General features: G+C 51.7%; 1 protein-coding gene across 1 annotated transcript in view; it reads right to left on the bottom strand.

Annotated features, from left to right (window-relative positions):
• Window positions 1-8,552: 8,552 nt before the first annotated feature.
• UROC1 (urocanate hydratase 1) overlaps window positions 8,553-16,389 on the bottom strand; it is a 40,279-nt gene continuing 32,442 nt past the window's right edge. Inside the window, exons 18-20 of the mRNA XM_027049785.2 lie at window positions 14,845-14,926; window positions 10,414-10,513; window positions 8,553-9,276 (exon numbers count right to left, since the gene is read on the bottom strand). Coding sequence (XP_026905586.1) covers window positions 9,136-9,276; window positions 10,414-10,513; window positions 14,845-14,926 — 323 coding nt within the window. The 3' untranslated portion in view covers window positions 8,553-9,135. The remainder of the gene's footprint in view (window positions 9,277-10,413; window positions 10,514-14,844; window positions 14,927-16,389) is intronic.

Below are 16,389 nucleotides of genomic sequence, written 5' to 3' on the forward strand. Positions count from 1 at the left end.
ATTTATTTATTTGGAGGTAGAGAGAGAGAGTGAGTAAGGGAGGGGCAGAGCAAGACAGAGAGAGAATCCCAAGCAGGCTCTGGATCATCAGCGTAAAGCCCAATGAGGGGCTCAAACTCACGAACCACAAGATCATGACCGGAGCTGAGATCAAAAGTCAGATGCCTCATCGAGTAAGCCACCCAGGCGCCCCGAAAATTTAAAAATTTTTAATAAAACACATTTGGTGGGAATATGGGTGCATTCCTCTTTTGGATTGTTCAGCTTTTAAGAGATACTTTGGGTATTTTTCATAACACTTTTAAATGGGTGAAATCAGCCTTACTTAACATTTGGTAAGGATTCATCTCACCCTTCCTACTGCCCTGGGTTCTCCATTGCAACGAGTAATAGGGCTTACAGTGAAGAGCAGGTGTGCTAACTCATGAGCTGGGCTGGAATAGTTGTTGTTCCTCAGACAGAGAGGAACTCTCCAAGCATGTGTGTGTAGGAAGTGGTTTGGGGACAGCCAGGGGAGGAGACATGACACACAAGTGCTTGTCCTATTTGTTTGCATCTGGGGAGAAATCCCACCAGCCCAGATTTTGCTGGGCACCCAGCACTACAGCCAGGGCACAGGGGTGCCAGAATACCTAGCTCCGGGGGTCCCAAACAGACCAGGTTGGGCCACCTGCCACCGGCAAAATCCAGAGGCAGAGACACCCATGTAGGGAAACAGGAAAGGAATTTATTTCGGGCGGGCCAACACCAGGAAGACAGCAGACTAGTGTCTCACAGTCTCCAAAGTGCCAAAAATACTTCTAGGTTTATATAAGGAAAATGTGGGGCAAATGTGTGTGGGTACAAGCAGGTGAGCAGTGCGGGTCATATCACGGGCGGGGGGTCTTGTTGGCTCAGGGCAGTGCTTCTTGCTTGAGGAGGTAGTTTCCTTCCCACTGGGGATGCTTTGCCCGAAGAGTCTTTTTCCTGAATTAAATTGCAAAGAACTGAATCAATTAGAACGTACAGACTGAGGGGCACCGGAGGGGCTCAGTCGGTTAAGCGTCCAGCTCAGGTCATGATCTCGTGGCTGGTGGGTTCGAGCCCCACATCGGGCTCTGTGCTGACAGCTCAGAGCCTGGAACCTGCTTCGTATTCTGTGTCTCCCTCTCTTTGTCCCTCCCCTGCTTGAGCTTTCTCTCTCTCAAAAATAAATAAACATTAAAAAAAAAAAAAAAACGAATGTACAGATGAAGATCAAAATGGAGGGAACTGAAATGCCCTTTCAGCACTCGGATGGCATCACTGTGGGCTTTGAATTGCCAACGTCGATGCGCAAGGCATCGAAAGTTATGGCAGCAGTAGGACGGGCTGAGGTTGGGAGTTCGAATGTGCATTTTTTCCCCCAGCACCGCTGAGCAGGGAAACTAAAGGGAGACCATGAAAAACTGCTTTTTTTGCTCCTTTTCCCACTTCCGTTCTTGCTCGGGTCTATTCCCCTGCCTTATACATGCCTTATAGGACAGATGATATATGTCCTTCTTGTAAAAGGTCAAGGACTTAATGATTTCTTTGGGGTCTTCCAGCACAGTAGAGAACATCTAAGGAGGGACCAGGTGGGGTCATTATGAATATCTTGGAAGATTCCACTGACTCACCAAGACCCCTGGCTCCTGGGTATAGGTGACTTACAGAGGACATCTACACACTCCTCTTTGTTCCTGTATGCCTGCGAAAACACAGGCACTTGACTATAATTCTCAGTAAAAAGCCCAGACTCCAAGCAAAGATGAGACTCACTCTTTTTTCCATTCCGAGTTTCCCAGGTGCTCTGCCTGAATCTGCACTCTCTCTAGGTCTGCAATAAATTCTGCTCTCACTTCATGTCAGCACATTTGGTTTCTATTCTGCGCGAAGCCAAGGAGCCCCTTGACAGGTCCTGTGAAACCCCCCTCTCCATCCTTGGCCCCATCCAGCCTGCAACACCGCCAAGCAGTTACCCCAATTCTGGTACTATCTACCTGGATATAGCATCAGACGGCACAGGTTATGGGCTCAGGCCTAAAAAGACTGCCCCCCCCCCACACACACTTCCCCCCTTGTCCCTTTCCCCCCTTGTCACCTGTGCTTCTGAGGGGCTGGAAATAGACTGGAGCTTCCCATGACCCCGTACTTGGGTTTGATACATGTGCTAGAGTGGCTCACAGAACCGAGGAACATGTTACTTACCAGCTTACCAGTTTTTTATAAAAGGACAGAACTCTCTGCGTGCCATTCTCCCCAAATCTCCACGTGCTCCCCAACCCAGGAGCTCTCCTGGCCCTGCCCCGTCCTTTAGGGCTTTTACAGAGCCTTCAAATACTCAGGCATGATTGATTAAATCATGGGCCGTTAATGATGGATTCAATCTCTAGCCCTGCCCCACTCTCCGGAGGTCAGGGGGTGGGACTGAAAGTTCCAAGCCTCTAATCACTCCCTTGATTCCCCAGGCAACCAGCCCTCCAGCTTTAGGTGTTCCCCAAAAGTCACCTCATTAACATAAACTCACGTGTGCTAGAAAGGAGTTTAACACTATAAAAACACTTTTTTAAAGAAACTTTTAATGTGTATTTATTTTTGACAGAGACAGAGCACGCACGAGAGAGAGAGAGAGAGAGAGAGAGAGAGAGAGAGAGAGGGAGAGAGGGAGAGAGACGCAGAATGCGAAGCAGGCTCCAAGCTGTCAGCACAGAGCCCCACGCGGGGCTCGAACTCATGAACCATGAGATCATGACCTGAGCCAAAGTCCGATGCTTAACCCACCGAGCCACCCAGGCACCCCTAGAATATAAAAACACCTTGATCACTCTTATTAGGAAATTCTAAGGGTTTTAGGAGCTCTGTGCCAGAAATGGGAATGAAGATCAAACATATATTTTTTATTATAAATCAAAATACCACAGAGTAGGAGGAAAACTCTCCATCAGGGAAGCCTGTGATGGTTAATTTTACGCGTTAATTTTAGTGGGCCATATTAAACATTGTTTCCGGGTGCGTCTCTGAGAGTGCTCCCAGACAGGATTAGCGTTTAAATGGATGGCTCTTCTGCAAATAGGTGGGCATTTGCAATCTGTGGAGGCGGAGGAAGAGGAATTTCCTCTTTTCCTGTCTCGTGGAGCTGGGACACCTCATCTCATCTCCTGCTCTTTTTTTTTTTCTTAATTTTTTTTTTTAGTGTTTGCTTATTTTTGAGAGACAGACAGAGCACAGGCGGGGGGCGAGCAGAGAGAGGGGGGAGACGCAGAATCTGAAGCAGGCTCCAGACTCTGAGCTGTCAGCACAGCTGGAACCCACGAACTGTGAGATCATGACCGGGGCAGAAGTTGGGCGCTTAACCGACTGAGCCACCCAGGCGCCCCTCATCTTGTTCTGGGATTTACACCATTACTCCCCTGGTCCTCAGGCCTTCATACTTGAACTGAATTACGCCTCTGGCTTTCCTGGGCCTCCAGCTTACAGTTCCAAGGGACTGCCATGATATAGATAGCAAAAATATGTATCTATAGACATCTATAGATGTGCAGATACATCTCCTACTGGTTCTGTTTATCTAGAGGACAATTGTACACAGATCAAACCCCAACAGAGACCCTGCAGGTGATCCACAGTGGGAAGCAGGCAGTGTAAGAAACTGGCATCACCAAGCCCAAGAAGGAACAGCCACAGTTGGCCTCACCATTGGAGGGCAGTAAGGATTGGTAGGGACTGGGGCAAATTGGAAAAAACAGCCCAGGCCCAAGGAGCCTCCAGCTGCTTGCTGATACAGAGGTGGGAGGGCTCAGTGTCACCTGATCTCTTGATTTCTTTACGTAAACAGAAAATCCGGATATTTAAGCCAAAGCGTCCAACTTGTAAAAACTGGTGACAAAGTCAAACATTTTTTAAACAGGGCACGCCAAACAAAATGCAAAAGCAGGTCAAGTCTGGCCCCCTGCCCTCACTGTAGGAACCTACTGCATAGTTTGGGACAGGAGAGCTCATCTCAGCCCCTGGCTGTCAGTAGAACGTGCAGCTCTTGATCTTGGGGTCGTAAGTTTTGAGCCCTGCGTTTGGGGGGTGAGGGTTTAGTTGAAAAAGGAGAGCACATCACTCCGGTGAGCCCTCCTGGACTGGCCTGGGCAGGCCAGCAAGGGAAGCATCTGGTTCCCAGGGAGTTCCAGGTTCAGAGAGGACAGAGGCTACCCAGGAGAGACCCTGACACGTTCACAACCTTGGATTTTCAAGGCAACTGAAGCCAATGCCGGTCATGGCCAACTGGTTTCTGTTTTCATCATTTTGATGAAAACATTTCTCAGTAGACCACACATCTCTGCTTTCTTAAAAATAACACTGAACTGGAGACAGAATCCCTTTAAAATATGGACTTCCTGTGTCTGCCTGAGACACCACCTAACAAGCCACGTGTTCCATCCCCTCTGTGGAATCTAGACGAGGTGTGTCTCGATCAGATGGGGGCCCCCGAATGTGGGGTGACGATCGAGTGGAAGCAGGGGGTGCAGGAAGTGAAAGAATTCATCTGAGGCAGAACAAAGGGGATAGAAGTTTATAGAATACACTGAAGGGAGCAGCAAGCAGGACCCAAGAGAGGCTATCTGCAAGAATGTGGTGGGTGGGGGTTGCTTTTAAAGGGGGACGATCGGGGCGTGTGGGTGGCTCAGTCGGTTAAGTGTCCAACTCTTGATTTCAGTTCAGGTCATGTATGATCTCACAGTTTGTGAGATGGAGCCCCACATCGGGCTCTGTGCTGACAGTGGGGAGCCTGCTTGGGATTCTTTTTTTTTTTGTAACTTGTCTTATTTTTTATTTTTTTAAATTTACATCCAAATTAGTTAGCGTCTAGTGTAACAGTGATTTCAAGAGTAGATTCTTTAGTGCCCCTTACCCATCCCCCCTCCCACATCCCCTCCAGTATCCCTCTGTTTGTTCTCCATATTTATGAGTCTCTTATGCTTTGTCCTCCTCCCTGTTTTTATATTATTTTTGTTTCCCTTCCCTTATGTTCATCTGTTTTGTCTCTTAAAGTGAAATCACTTTGAGTGAAATCATATGATATTTGTCTTTCTTTAATTTCACTTAGCATAATACCCTCCAGTTCCATCCACATAGTTGCACATGGCAGGATTTCATTCTTTTTGATTGCCGACTGATACTCCATTGTGTATATATACCACATCTTCTTTATCCATTCAGCCATCGATGGACATTTGGTCTCTTTCCATACTTTGGCTGTTGTTGATCGTGCTGCTGTAAACATGGGGGTGCATGTGTCCCTTCGAAACAGCACACCTGTATCCCTTGGATAAATGCCTAGTAGTGCCATTGCTGGGTCATAGCATAGTTCTATTTTTAGTTTTTTGAGGAACCTCCATACTGTTTTCCAGAGTGGCTGCACCAGCTTGCATTCCCAGCCTGCTCGGGATTCTTTCTCTCCTCTCTCTCTGCCCCTCCCCCGCTTGTGTGCACTCTCTGTCGCCCTCAAAATAAATAAACATTTTTTTTTTAATTAAGGGGGAAGATTGAGAGGTATGGTGACGTATCGAATTCTCCCCTTTTGTGGTAACCGTGCCTTGGTTGTATGTAGCCCTTTGGCCAGTTAGGGACGAAGGATATTTAGAGGCGGGTCGCCTGATGGGCTTTTTCTACCTTCCATTGTTCAAAGTGGCCTCTGCACACTCCATGGTTACCAAGGCTGTGGTCGGATGCCCCAGCTCCGTGCGGAGCCCCATGGTGGCCCCACTCTGAATGTTAGTCATACCTTCTTCCTGATGGTGGATGGCTGACATACCACCCCCCCGGGAAGTAGCCTGCTTCCTGGCCTGGCTTGGAATGGAGCCAAGAGGCTTGTGGCTAGAAGCCCCCTGAGCCATGGCCCGAAGCTGGCCATCGAGCCCTGCCTGCCTCTCCTTAATAAGGGAAGGTGCTGGGGGTCCCTGGCTGGCTCAACCAGTAAAGCGCACAACTCCTGATCTCGGGGTTGTGAGTTCAGGTCCTGCACTGAGGATGTAGCCTACTTTAAAAATAAAATAAGGGAAGACGTGGGATGGGAAAAGGTCTTGGTCTTAACATGGAACACGGCCTCTGTTTCTCCCTAGGAACAGGGAAGGGGCACGCCGATACATGCACCAGAGCGCTCTCCACGGAGACTTGTTGACAGACCCTATGAGGATTTAGAAGTGAGCTTGCTGCATAGAACAGAAGCCCTCCTGGGATGGCTTTAACAGGTGAGGACTGTGGAGTCTGGACGAGGGCCAGCGGGGCTGGGATAGCAGCTCTACTGCCACCAGGAGCCCGGGGAACCTCTGCCTTTCCCTGAACGTCCTCCATGCAGGGTTGCTGTGCCTCCAGGCGTCACAGTGGAGGTTCTCACGGGGGAGGAGGGGAGAGGGCCAAAAGCAATCCAGCCTCATCCGACCACTTTTATTCCGACTTTCTGAGGAGTCCTACCCTGTAGACTTCCACATCATCTCAGGGCCAATAGTCCCTCCTGATTGCAAAGCAGTCTTGAAAATCAGCTATTTTTTTCATGTATATACTGTTGCCCAGACCAAATTGGGGTTTTGTTAGTAAGGGGAAAGGAGAACATGGCCCCTAGGGAGGAGACAAACAGTGCCGAGTGGCTGAAGACTCAGACCCCAGCTAGACTGGCCTCCTTGTTGCAAGCATGGGGGGGGGGGGTGTCAGATTTTCTTTGGCTCCTTAGACACCTGTCCCCCAATGTCCTTCTCAATTGTCTGTTTAGGGTGGGTGTTTGTCATGAGCTCCAGGGGCTGAGCTAAGGTTAGGAACTAATGAGAATGAAGTGCATAGCCAAAGCTGCCTTGCTTTGCACAGTGAGGTCATGGCCAGGGAGAGGTCTCCTGGCCTGGACAGCCAGCCAATGTGGTGGGGCTGCCCTCTGCCTGACTTCCTGCATGACCCTGGATGTTCCCAGGGAAGGGGGAAGGTCCCAATATCAGTCAATGGGGTGGGAAGCGTGGAAGAAGACAGGTAGGAAATTCACCCCTCCTCTTGCCTCTTTTTTATAACCCGGGGGAGAATAGAACAGAACCATGGTCACCCCTTGACCGTGATGCAGGTGTTACTACTCTGTGTTAGCTTAGAAAACTGGGCTCTGAGAGCCCAAGGCCCCTGAGGTCCTGGCAGGCAGGGTTAGGAGAAATCTAAGGACTGCCTGCCACCCCCTCCCCATCCACCTCTTAATTTAGGAGAAATTTTTATTTTATAAAAGAAATGCACCCAGAGGTTGGGGCTCCAGAAAGCAAGTTTGGCCTTCTCCATTAAATAAGCATAAATTACATGCATCAAAGTTTTATCAGACTCTTGGCATTTCATTTCTAAAGCCTAGTTAATTACAAAGGAAAGGGGAAGTCTTGTCAAATCACTGTGTGCTACACCTGAAACTAATATAAGATTGTGTGTCAACTAAGGGACGCCTGGCTGGCTCAGTTGGCAGAGCACCCCACTTCGGCTCAGGTCACGATCTCACGGTTTGTGAGTTTGAGCCCCGCGTCGGGCTCTGTGCTGACCGCTAAGAGCCTGGAGCCTGCTTCGGATTCTGTGTCTCCCTCTCTCTCTGACCCTCTCCTGCTCGTGCTCTCTCTCCCAAAAATAACACACACACACACACACACACACACACACACAGATTGTGTGTCAACTCTCCTTCAATTAAACAAAAAGGGAAGGGGACATCTCACTGGTTGTAGGGCAGGGAAGCAGTACCCCCCCACCCCAACCCCATCTCCCAGGCCCGGTCCCACAACAGGTTGATGCCATGGTCTGCCCTGCATTGGAGGGAGGAGCCAGAGTCCTCTCCCCAGAGGGGCTTGTTCTGAGTAAGGCAAAGGGTTTGGCCTGAGTCCCATTGTGTGAACCGTATAAGAAAGTATCCTCCCCCCAGCATGCTCTCAGTGGCATCAGAGGGCAGTGCTCTCTTTGGGGGTCTTTCTCCTCCCTCTCTCCCACCCCCAACCCAGTACTACCTTGTGTCCTCCTCTTGGTCTCAGCTCAAGGGGCTAAGGGGTCATGGGGAAAGCCACTCACACCCACAGCCTGCGGCACCCCAGAGGATGCGGACATCAGACATCCGGAGTCAAGGAGGCAAGGGGAGGGGGTCCTAAAAGTAGGGGAAACCTTAAAAAGAGCAGAGCCTACTTCAAAAGGAAGGCCTGGAAAAGCATGGCCACATAATCCCCTTTGCCTGGGCACTCTGCCTCTGAGCCTGGGTTATGGACCCAGCCATTACTGAGATCAGAGATCTGAGCGGGGGTGGGGGGTGTGTAAGAACACAGCTTCAGGCCCAACAGGGCTCCTGCAGGACACATGGCCCCAAACGTGGCTCTCTGGAGCCACCAATTCCCCTCAGGAGTGACTGTGCTGCATTTTCCTGTGCCCCATGCTGTGTGAGACATCAGAAACACCCTCCTCTTTCCTTTTTTCCCCCCCACAAAGTACCACTTACCTTTTAGGGCCAAGTCTTGCCTGCCCCTATCCCACTAACCCGTGTCCTCCTTGCCCATGACACCTTACACGGCTTCTAGTTAATCCTTTATTTCCCTGCTTTCCTTCCCGGACCCTCCAAGCCCCGGGCCTGGCCGTGCTCCTTGGGTCCCACAGCTGGGGGCACTGAGGTGCAGAACATACATCACAGACACCTGGACGGGCCAGCAGATGGAAGGACAGCTGTGTGGATGGGTGGACAGGAGGCAGCATGATTCGTAAAACAGGACAAAGGAAACGCTGCCCCCTTTGCAGGAGAAGGACCGGCAGGGGCTTTGAAGGGACTTGTTGGTGCCCAGTATCCATGGCATGCACGCCCTCCAAAAGCTCCTGGAGTCCAGGCTCCTCTGTGGTAGGCTAGGGGATTTGGCCCTGGACAAGGGTGGTTGCCCCCCGCCCAGGGTTCCCAGCAGTCAGGGACAAATGGCCCCATCTCTCCTGGCTTGGCTGGCTCATCCGTAAAATGGGGGTGGTAGTGGCACATCCCCAGATGAGGGCTTGTGTGTGAAACTCCTACCCCAGGAGACAAAGGGGTGTGCTGAAAGGTGCAGTGTGGCTGTGAGGGTGAGGACAGGGACTAAGCATGCGAGGGGACCGCAGCCGGCTCCTGGGCTCCCCTCACAGCCGCAGGGCCTGCTGGAGCATGCGCTCATCTGCCACCTCCTGTGGGAGTGTCACCACCAAGCCCTTGTTGTCCTGCATCGTCTGGCAGATGATCTCGTAGGCCTTTCGGTTCCCAGACCAGCAGCGCCGAGCCACCTGCAGGGTGGGGACAGAGGGGGGGGGGCTGCTGGTGCCAGCACCGGGTCCCCGGCAAGGCATTCCGGACACACCGAGGCCGGGCTGCAGATCCTGACTGTCTCCCATTTGAGGGACCCTCTGTGCTATGTGTGATGCACCTGCCCTATCCGTACCTCTGGCTCAGCCACCTTCTCTCTTGGCTGGATGACTCACTTAGCTGCCTCTCCGATCTGAAACTGGCCATCCTTTGACCCAGCCTACTCCATGTCCAAAAAAGAGCTTGCCTCCACGCAGGGGCAGCAGGCCAGGTATCGGGGAATCACCCTCCACACCCTCCTCCCTCCACCCCATCCTCAGAGAATCTACATACATCTCAGCTCTGCCTTAAAATCTCTCTCCAGTCTTCTTCCTTCTCTCCCCCCTCAGTCCTCAGGGCTCCCCCCGCCTCCCTGCTGTCATATTTGCCACCCCCCATCTTCATGCCCCCCTCACCTCCTCCATCCCTCCCCTCACTGCCTCACGGCCCTCAGGAGAAGTCCGCCCCCTCCTCTGGGGGCTCCCTGGGAGTCAGCCCCTCCAGGGATCCCCCTACTCCCCCACTCTTACGCTCACTCTCTCACCCGACATCCACCCACTCACTCAGCACCCCTCCCCATCATTGCCTGACCTCCCATTTGGTCCCATCACCCCTTCTCGCCACCTGTGACGTGGTCACAGAGAGGGAGGGAGTCCCCGCAGGGTCACACACACATGCACACACAGAGAAGACTGCATCTCCGCACACAGGTGATAGCAGGTGATCTCTGCCTTCAGAGATGTGGAAAGAAAACGCTTTGAAAGGAGGCCCTCAGCCCCAGAAGTTGGGGGTGCTCTCACTGGGAGGGAAGGGCCGGGGCCCCCTGTGCACACAGACGCTGAAGCTGGACTGGAGGAGTAAGGCCAGAGGCAGGGAGACACAAAGGGGACTCAGAAACAGCCCAGAAGGATGCATAGAGGGACCCCGGTCGCTGGAGAGGAGAGATGCTAATGTGCAGGTGTGGTGTGACTGTTTTCTGGGGAGGAAGGGAGCAGAACTCTCTCTCAGGTCTGCAGTCTGGGGAGGCAGAGCCCCCCATTGGAGACAAGGCCAGTGGAAAGGCCTGGGGTGTGACTTACCCCATTGGACACGTCCCAGCTGAGCATCATCCTGGCCTTCTGCTCAGCCTCCTGGGTCCCGTCCAGCACGAGGCCAAATCCTCCATTGATCACTTCACCCCTGCAAGAGGCAAAGGGGTTTCCAGGTCACTCTCCAGGCCTGCCCCTGCTTGGAGCCAACAGAAGAACACGCACATTTGGGGACACTTTGGAAGCCTCGGCTCACGGAGGTAGTGTGACGAGCACCTACAGCCTGGAGCCTACGCCCTCTCCACAGCCTAGGGGACGCTGGGGTCGCTGGGCTCTGCGCGGCCCACCTGCACCTCCGGGCTTTACCCATCCACCACACACCCCTTCAGGATCCTCTCCCGTGTCACCTCCTGGAGGTGACCTCTTCCTCTGCGGTTCTGAGTGTATCTTATAAAGACACGCTTCCTTGGGGGTCTCTTGTGTTGCTCAATTCAACTGTCATTCTTCCCGATTTCCCTTTATGCTCTTTATTTTCGTTGCCTCTTCTTTCTGCTTGCTTATGGTGTATTTTGGGGTCCTGATAACTTGATCTGAAGGCTGAGTTCCTTTATTTCCTGTATATCTTGTTTTCCAATGAACAGATTTCTCTGAGCACTGTTTGGACCCCCTCCTGTCACAGATCTGATACGTTCATGTGCTCATTCGTGTCTTCCCAGTGACGCGTGCCTCTTATTGAAGTACGTTAATGCTATCCGACTTTCCGCATGCTTGCCCTGAGGTTTTGTGCCATCGGCTGTGAGCACCCTCTCCTTCCTGGCACCCCGGATCTTCATCCTCACCCTCGGTGTCATTATCAAGGACTGTGGCCTGTGCCGGACCTGACTGCCACTCCTGCTCAGCGAACATCACTACACCCCGCATTCCCCCATGAGTTACACACACAGGAAACGCCCTCCATCTCGTCAGCACTTGCCAGGACTTTACTGCCAAACACGAACCCCTGGGACCACGGCATCCAGCCTTTCAGTCTCCACTTCCAGCCAATTCGCTCTTGCTCCTTCCTGCACCCAAAAGGTGCATCTAGCTTCTCTAGTCTCAGATCCTTCAGGCCTTACTTGCTTCTCTGCCCAGTTTGGGCTCTCCGGACAATCGCTGCCAGTTCCCACCAAGAAGGCGAGATGCCCTCTACCCCAGGAGCCAGCCATGCTCCCCTCCCCAGGAGTGGGAGCCAAGCACCCCCACCAGCGGGCAGCCGCCCCTGCCCTGCCCTCAGCCTGTGTCCCCGCAGCTAGACAGCCCCGTGCCTGCTGGCGGGCTCCCTGCACATCTCCCACCAGCTCCTGCGCAGATTCAAGGTCATCATCATTCACCTGCTGATGTTGGGTAACAGGGGAAAGCCGGTGCCAGCCAGAGTCACCAAGCAAGGACCTCAGTGTGTCCTTCGACCAGAGAAGTCTTTGGACGATCAGAAGTACATCTGTCCAGTGCACGTTTACGTATGAGATGTGCTCTAAGACATTGTTTAGGAGGAAAAGTGTTGGTATTAGGCTAAAGATGGTGGGTCAAAGGTATGCGTTTATTCCTCAAAGACGTGGACCCTCAGGGCTGAATCTTGCTGTGAGATCACAAGGTACATCTGAGGGTGACATGAAAACACGGATTGAGAAGTCTCAACACCCAACCGCGAAGCCCTGTCCCTTCAGCTCAGCTCCCAGAACTGGCCGCACCCTCCCTACAAGGACAGGTGACAAGAGCTGTGTTTACTGAGTAGACCAACCAGTCTAAAACCAGAGACTGAGCACTGACCTCTTCTGCTCTGCAGCCCATGGTCCAAAGGTCCATGAGCACACCCGGCCACGGGGCGCCATCTCTAAACACAAGCAGACAGCAAGGACCACTGCACAGACAGCACAAGGACAGACTCCAAACAAGCAACCAGAAAGAGGGGCTCTGAGGAGACAGAGGGAGAGAAAGACGACACACAGCTGATGCGGATGAGGCTTGTCTTGGAAACGTAAGAGATCCAAAGCAGGGAGCAAATAGACAACATAAAAACTGAAAGCAAATAAAGAAATGGGGGTGGGGCGGGGGGGCTTATCACTTAAAAATGGATTTGTGTAGAAAAAGAAAAAAATTAGCTGACAAGTTGGAAGTGATTTCCTCCTGGAGCAGGAAAGGTTGAGGTTCAAATTTTTTTCCCTGCTGATTTTTGCAGTAAGCCTTGAAGGAGTATCCGACAGATTAAATTATGTGCGTGTGTGAGTATGATGAGAGTCCAAAGTGAATCTGAGGCACCTTCCCAAAAGAGCCCTCGAGGACTGCCAGGATGGGGGGGGGGAGGTGTTGATGCGGCCTCTGGCTAGCCTGCAGCCCTGTCTGCACAGCCTGGGGGCACAGCCAGAGGGTGGGAGCAACTTGGGAATTGGCAGGGAGCCTTTCCTCTCTTGGGAGCTCCCCACGAAGGGGGTCCTGCTCCGAGGCCCTCAAGTCATGGATGCTTTCTCCAGCCAGCTCTGCTCCGCCCCTTCTTGCCCTCTGTGGTTCAGTTGGCAAACAGCAGGTGGATTCTGGGAGGTGAAAGATCTGGGTTCGATCCTGGCTCCACCCCCAGCTCTGTGGCCTTGGGCACATTACTCAACTTCGTTCTCTTCACCTCCAGCACCGAGTCAGCAAACCCAGTGCCAAGACGCCAGGCACCCCACAACCAGGCACTCTTCGTCCTGGTTTTCTCTAGCTTGTGTATCGGAAAGAACACGTACTCCGGTCACATTTTCCATTAATTAGAGCCACCTGACGGCTCCGGCTCGGAATTCTGGCCTCGAAGCCAGCCCACCGGAATGCTCTGGGAAGCTCCAGTGCTGAAGGACTTGGCTCGGGAGGGCAAGGCCAAGCTTAATCCGGCCAGCACGGGCTCAGAGATCAGTTCAGAGATTGCCCTCCCGGGAGCCGTCCTCTCCGAAGCAGCAGCGCCCCCTGCTGCCCGGGGGAGCCAGGAATCCAACTTGGCCTGATATCCCAGACCCAGCCAGGTGAGGCCAGGTGAGCTGGGACAGGTCCAGCTCATTAACCTCCTGGTGCCTCAGTTTCCTCATCTGTAAAATGTATTTTCCTTCTAAGATTAGGTAAGAGACTAGATTCAAAGAGTTTATTTAGCAAATGCTTGCCACATCATCCATGTGTAATAAATTTTAGTTATTCATTATTCTTTGTGAATGATTATTCCTTGTGATATTGTGATTCATAATAAGAAATATACACTTATTTGGTCTTTGCTCCATTTCTGACACAAAGTTCCTAAAAACACTTGGAATTTTGTAAGAGACAGAGCAGTAAACGTGTCTTTTGCTATGTTAATGAGGTGACTTTTGGACCACCTCTAAGGATGGAGGGGGCAGGGAGTGCTAGTTTCCAGGGGAACCAACCATATCTTTAGGGGAATCAGAACTTTCAGTCCCACCTCCCCAGACCTCCAGTGAAGGGAGAGGGGCTGGAATTTGAATGCTCATCAGGGATCAATGATCTTGTCAATCATGCTTAAATAACGAAGCCTCCATTAATACCTGAAAGGATGGTTTGGAGAGGTTCTAGGTTGGGGAACCAGACTTCCACGTGCCACCATATCAGGCCCCAAATTCCGCAAGGACAGACATTCCTTTATTCGGGACCTCTCCCTATGGCTCTTGATTTGCACCCTTTGATATCCTTTGTAATACATAGATAATCTAGTGAGTATACCGGTTTCCTGAGTTCTGTGAGCTGCTCTGGCAAATTAGTGGAATCCAGGGAGGCTACTGTGGGAACCTCGGCTTGGTGGCCAGTCGGTCAGAAGCACAGGCAACAACCTAGACCTGCACTTGGCAGTCTTGTGGGACTGAGCCCTAACCTGTGGGGTCTGCTGCTATCTCTGAGTAGATAATGTCAAAACTGAGTTGAATTGTGGGTGTTGGAGAATTGCCTGGTAGTGTGGGAAAAACCCCACATGTTGGAGTTGGGGGTGCAGAATTAGAGCATACCTACTCATGACGGAGCTACAACTGTCAGCCGTTATAGGACCCTCCCATGGACCCCAGTCAGACTGCAAACAGGCCTGGCAGGGCAGAGCCATGAGCTGGGGACCAAGGAGAGCTCAGGACCCAGGTCTTCAGCCTCCCAGCCCAGCTGCCCTGAGAATGTCAGTGGAGGAGGCCCGGGACCAGACAGCGCTGAACATTCCTGAGAAAAACTGTGAAAGCGAAGGGAAAACTGACATGAAAGGGGCAGGTGTGGTTCCTACGGCCTTTGTGTCCCGTGTGACAGGTGAGACCCCAGAAGGTAGAGTGGCTGGGGCACGCCCTCTGATTTCCAGCTCACGTGAAGAACACCTCACAGCCAAACCGTTAGCAGAGAGAGCTCAGGGGAGGCAGGGCCCAGGACCCTCGAGGGAATTCCCAAGACCTCTATACCAGCCGGCACCCACAGCACCCAGTTCTCCAAGAACCTTACCAGCCGACACCCCCGCCGTTATGAAGAGCGACCCAGGTGGCACCTCGAAAGGCATCTCCCACGAAGTTCTGCACAGCCATGTCTGTGGAAACAGAGGCCACCACCCGTCATTCCCTGAATGAGCCGGGCCGGGAGAAGGCCAGGCTGGGCCAGGCTCTGGCCAGGGGGACAATGGGCTGAGTAGGGCCTGAAGGACAGACAGGAAAAGGGAACTAGAGACAGACTGTAGAAACAGCAATAATTTATGTTTGCAGAGCCGAGCAAAGCTGGAGTATTAACAAGTGCCCAAGTACCCACTGTTAGCCTTCTGGATAGTTATGCGTTCTAGCACTGAATGCCACATAAAGTGCCCCAGAAGCAGAAAGAACACAAAGATTAAAGGCGTGGTGGTACTGATTTTAGCTCAGGCACACAGAGACCCAAAGAGAGTCATTTCCGTCCTTAAAACAACAACGGAAAAATAAGGGTAGGGGAGAAACTACAAATTAATGACTGTCTTTGACCGCATCAGAGAACTGAGGTCCCAGGGCAGCTAGCTCATTACAATCTGAGACAGGCCCTTGCACAGAGAAACAGCACCCAGACTGGTCACCTTACATGTGTGTCTAACAAACTGCTAAATGACAAGCATGAGCTTGCCCCAAACCTTGAGGCCCCTGGGACACAGACATAAGGGGGTGTGTGTGTCCTAGCAGGCCCTTCCTCCAAAAGTCCTGACTGGGCGCTCAAAGAGAAGATAAGGGAGGATCCCGAGAATGCTCTTCTCCTTGTGCCAGGCTGTGAGATGTGAGAAATGCAGCTCTAGAAGCTGGTAACGGCCCGGGAAACATTCTCCCCCAGGGCCTCCTGGGATGTCATGGCCCTGCCACGTCTTGGCTCTAGCCCACTGAATCTGATTTCAGACTTCTGACCTTCAGCACCGTGAGAGAACGCATCTGTGTTGTTTTAAGCCATTAAAGTTTGTGGTACTTTGTTACCGTGGCCATAAGATACTAACATCAACGATATTAATATCAGAGAATTTCAGAGCAAGGACTATTATTAGAGACACAGAGGAACATTACATGATGATAAAGAGGTCTGTTCTCCAAGAAGACATCATAAGCTGAAATGAGTGTGCACCTAACAATGTAGGTTTACAATGCTTGAAGCAAAAATGGGTAAGACCTGAAAGGAGAAGTAGATAAATCCACAAACTCACTGCTTCCCTCTCAGTGATTTACAGAATAATTAGGAAGAATATCAGTAAGGATCCAGATGACCAGAACGGCATTAGCAACCAACTGAACCTAGCCGGCATCTGTAGAACCCACCAAATAACAGCAGAACACATGTTCTTCTCAAGTGCACTAAAATAGACCATGTTCTGGGCCACAAAACAGCACTTAACACATTTAAAAGAACAGAATGAATACAAACTAAGTTCTCAGACCATAATGGAATTAAACTAGTAACAGAGGCACCTGGGTGGCTCAGTGGGTTAAGCGTCTGACTCTTGACTTCAGCTTGGGTCGTAATCTCATAGTGGTTCATAAGATTGAGCCC

Source organism: Acinonyx jubatus, chromosome A2 (assembly GCF_027475565.1).
Source record: "Acinonyx jubatus isolate Ajub_Pintada_27869175 chromosome A2, VMU_Ajub_asm_v1.0, whole genome shotgun sequence".
Lineage (NCBI taxonomy): Eukaryota > Metazoa > Chordata > Mammalia > Carnivora > Felidae > Acinonyx > Acinonyx jubatus.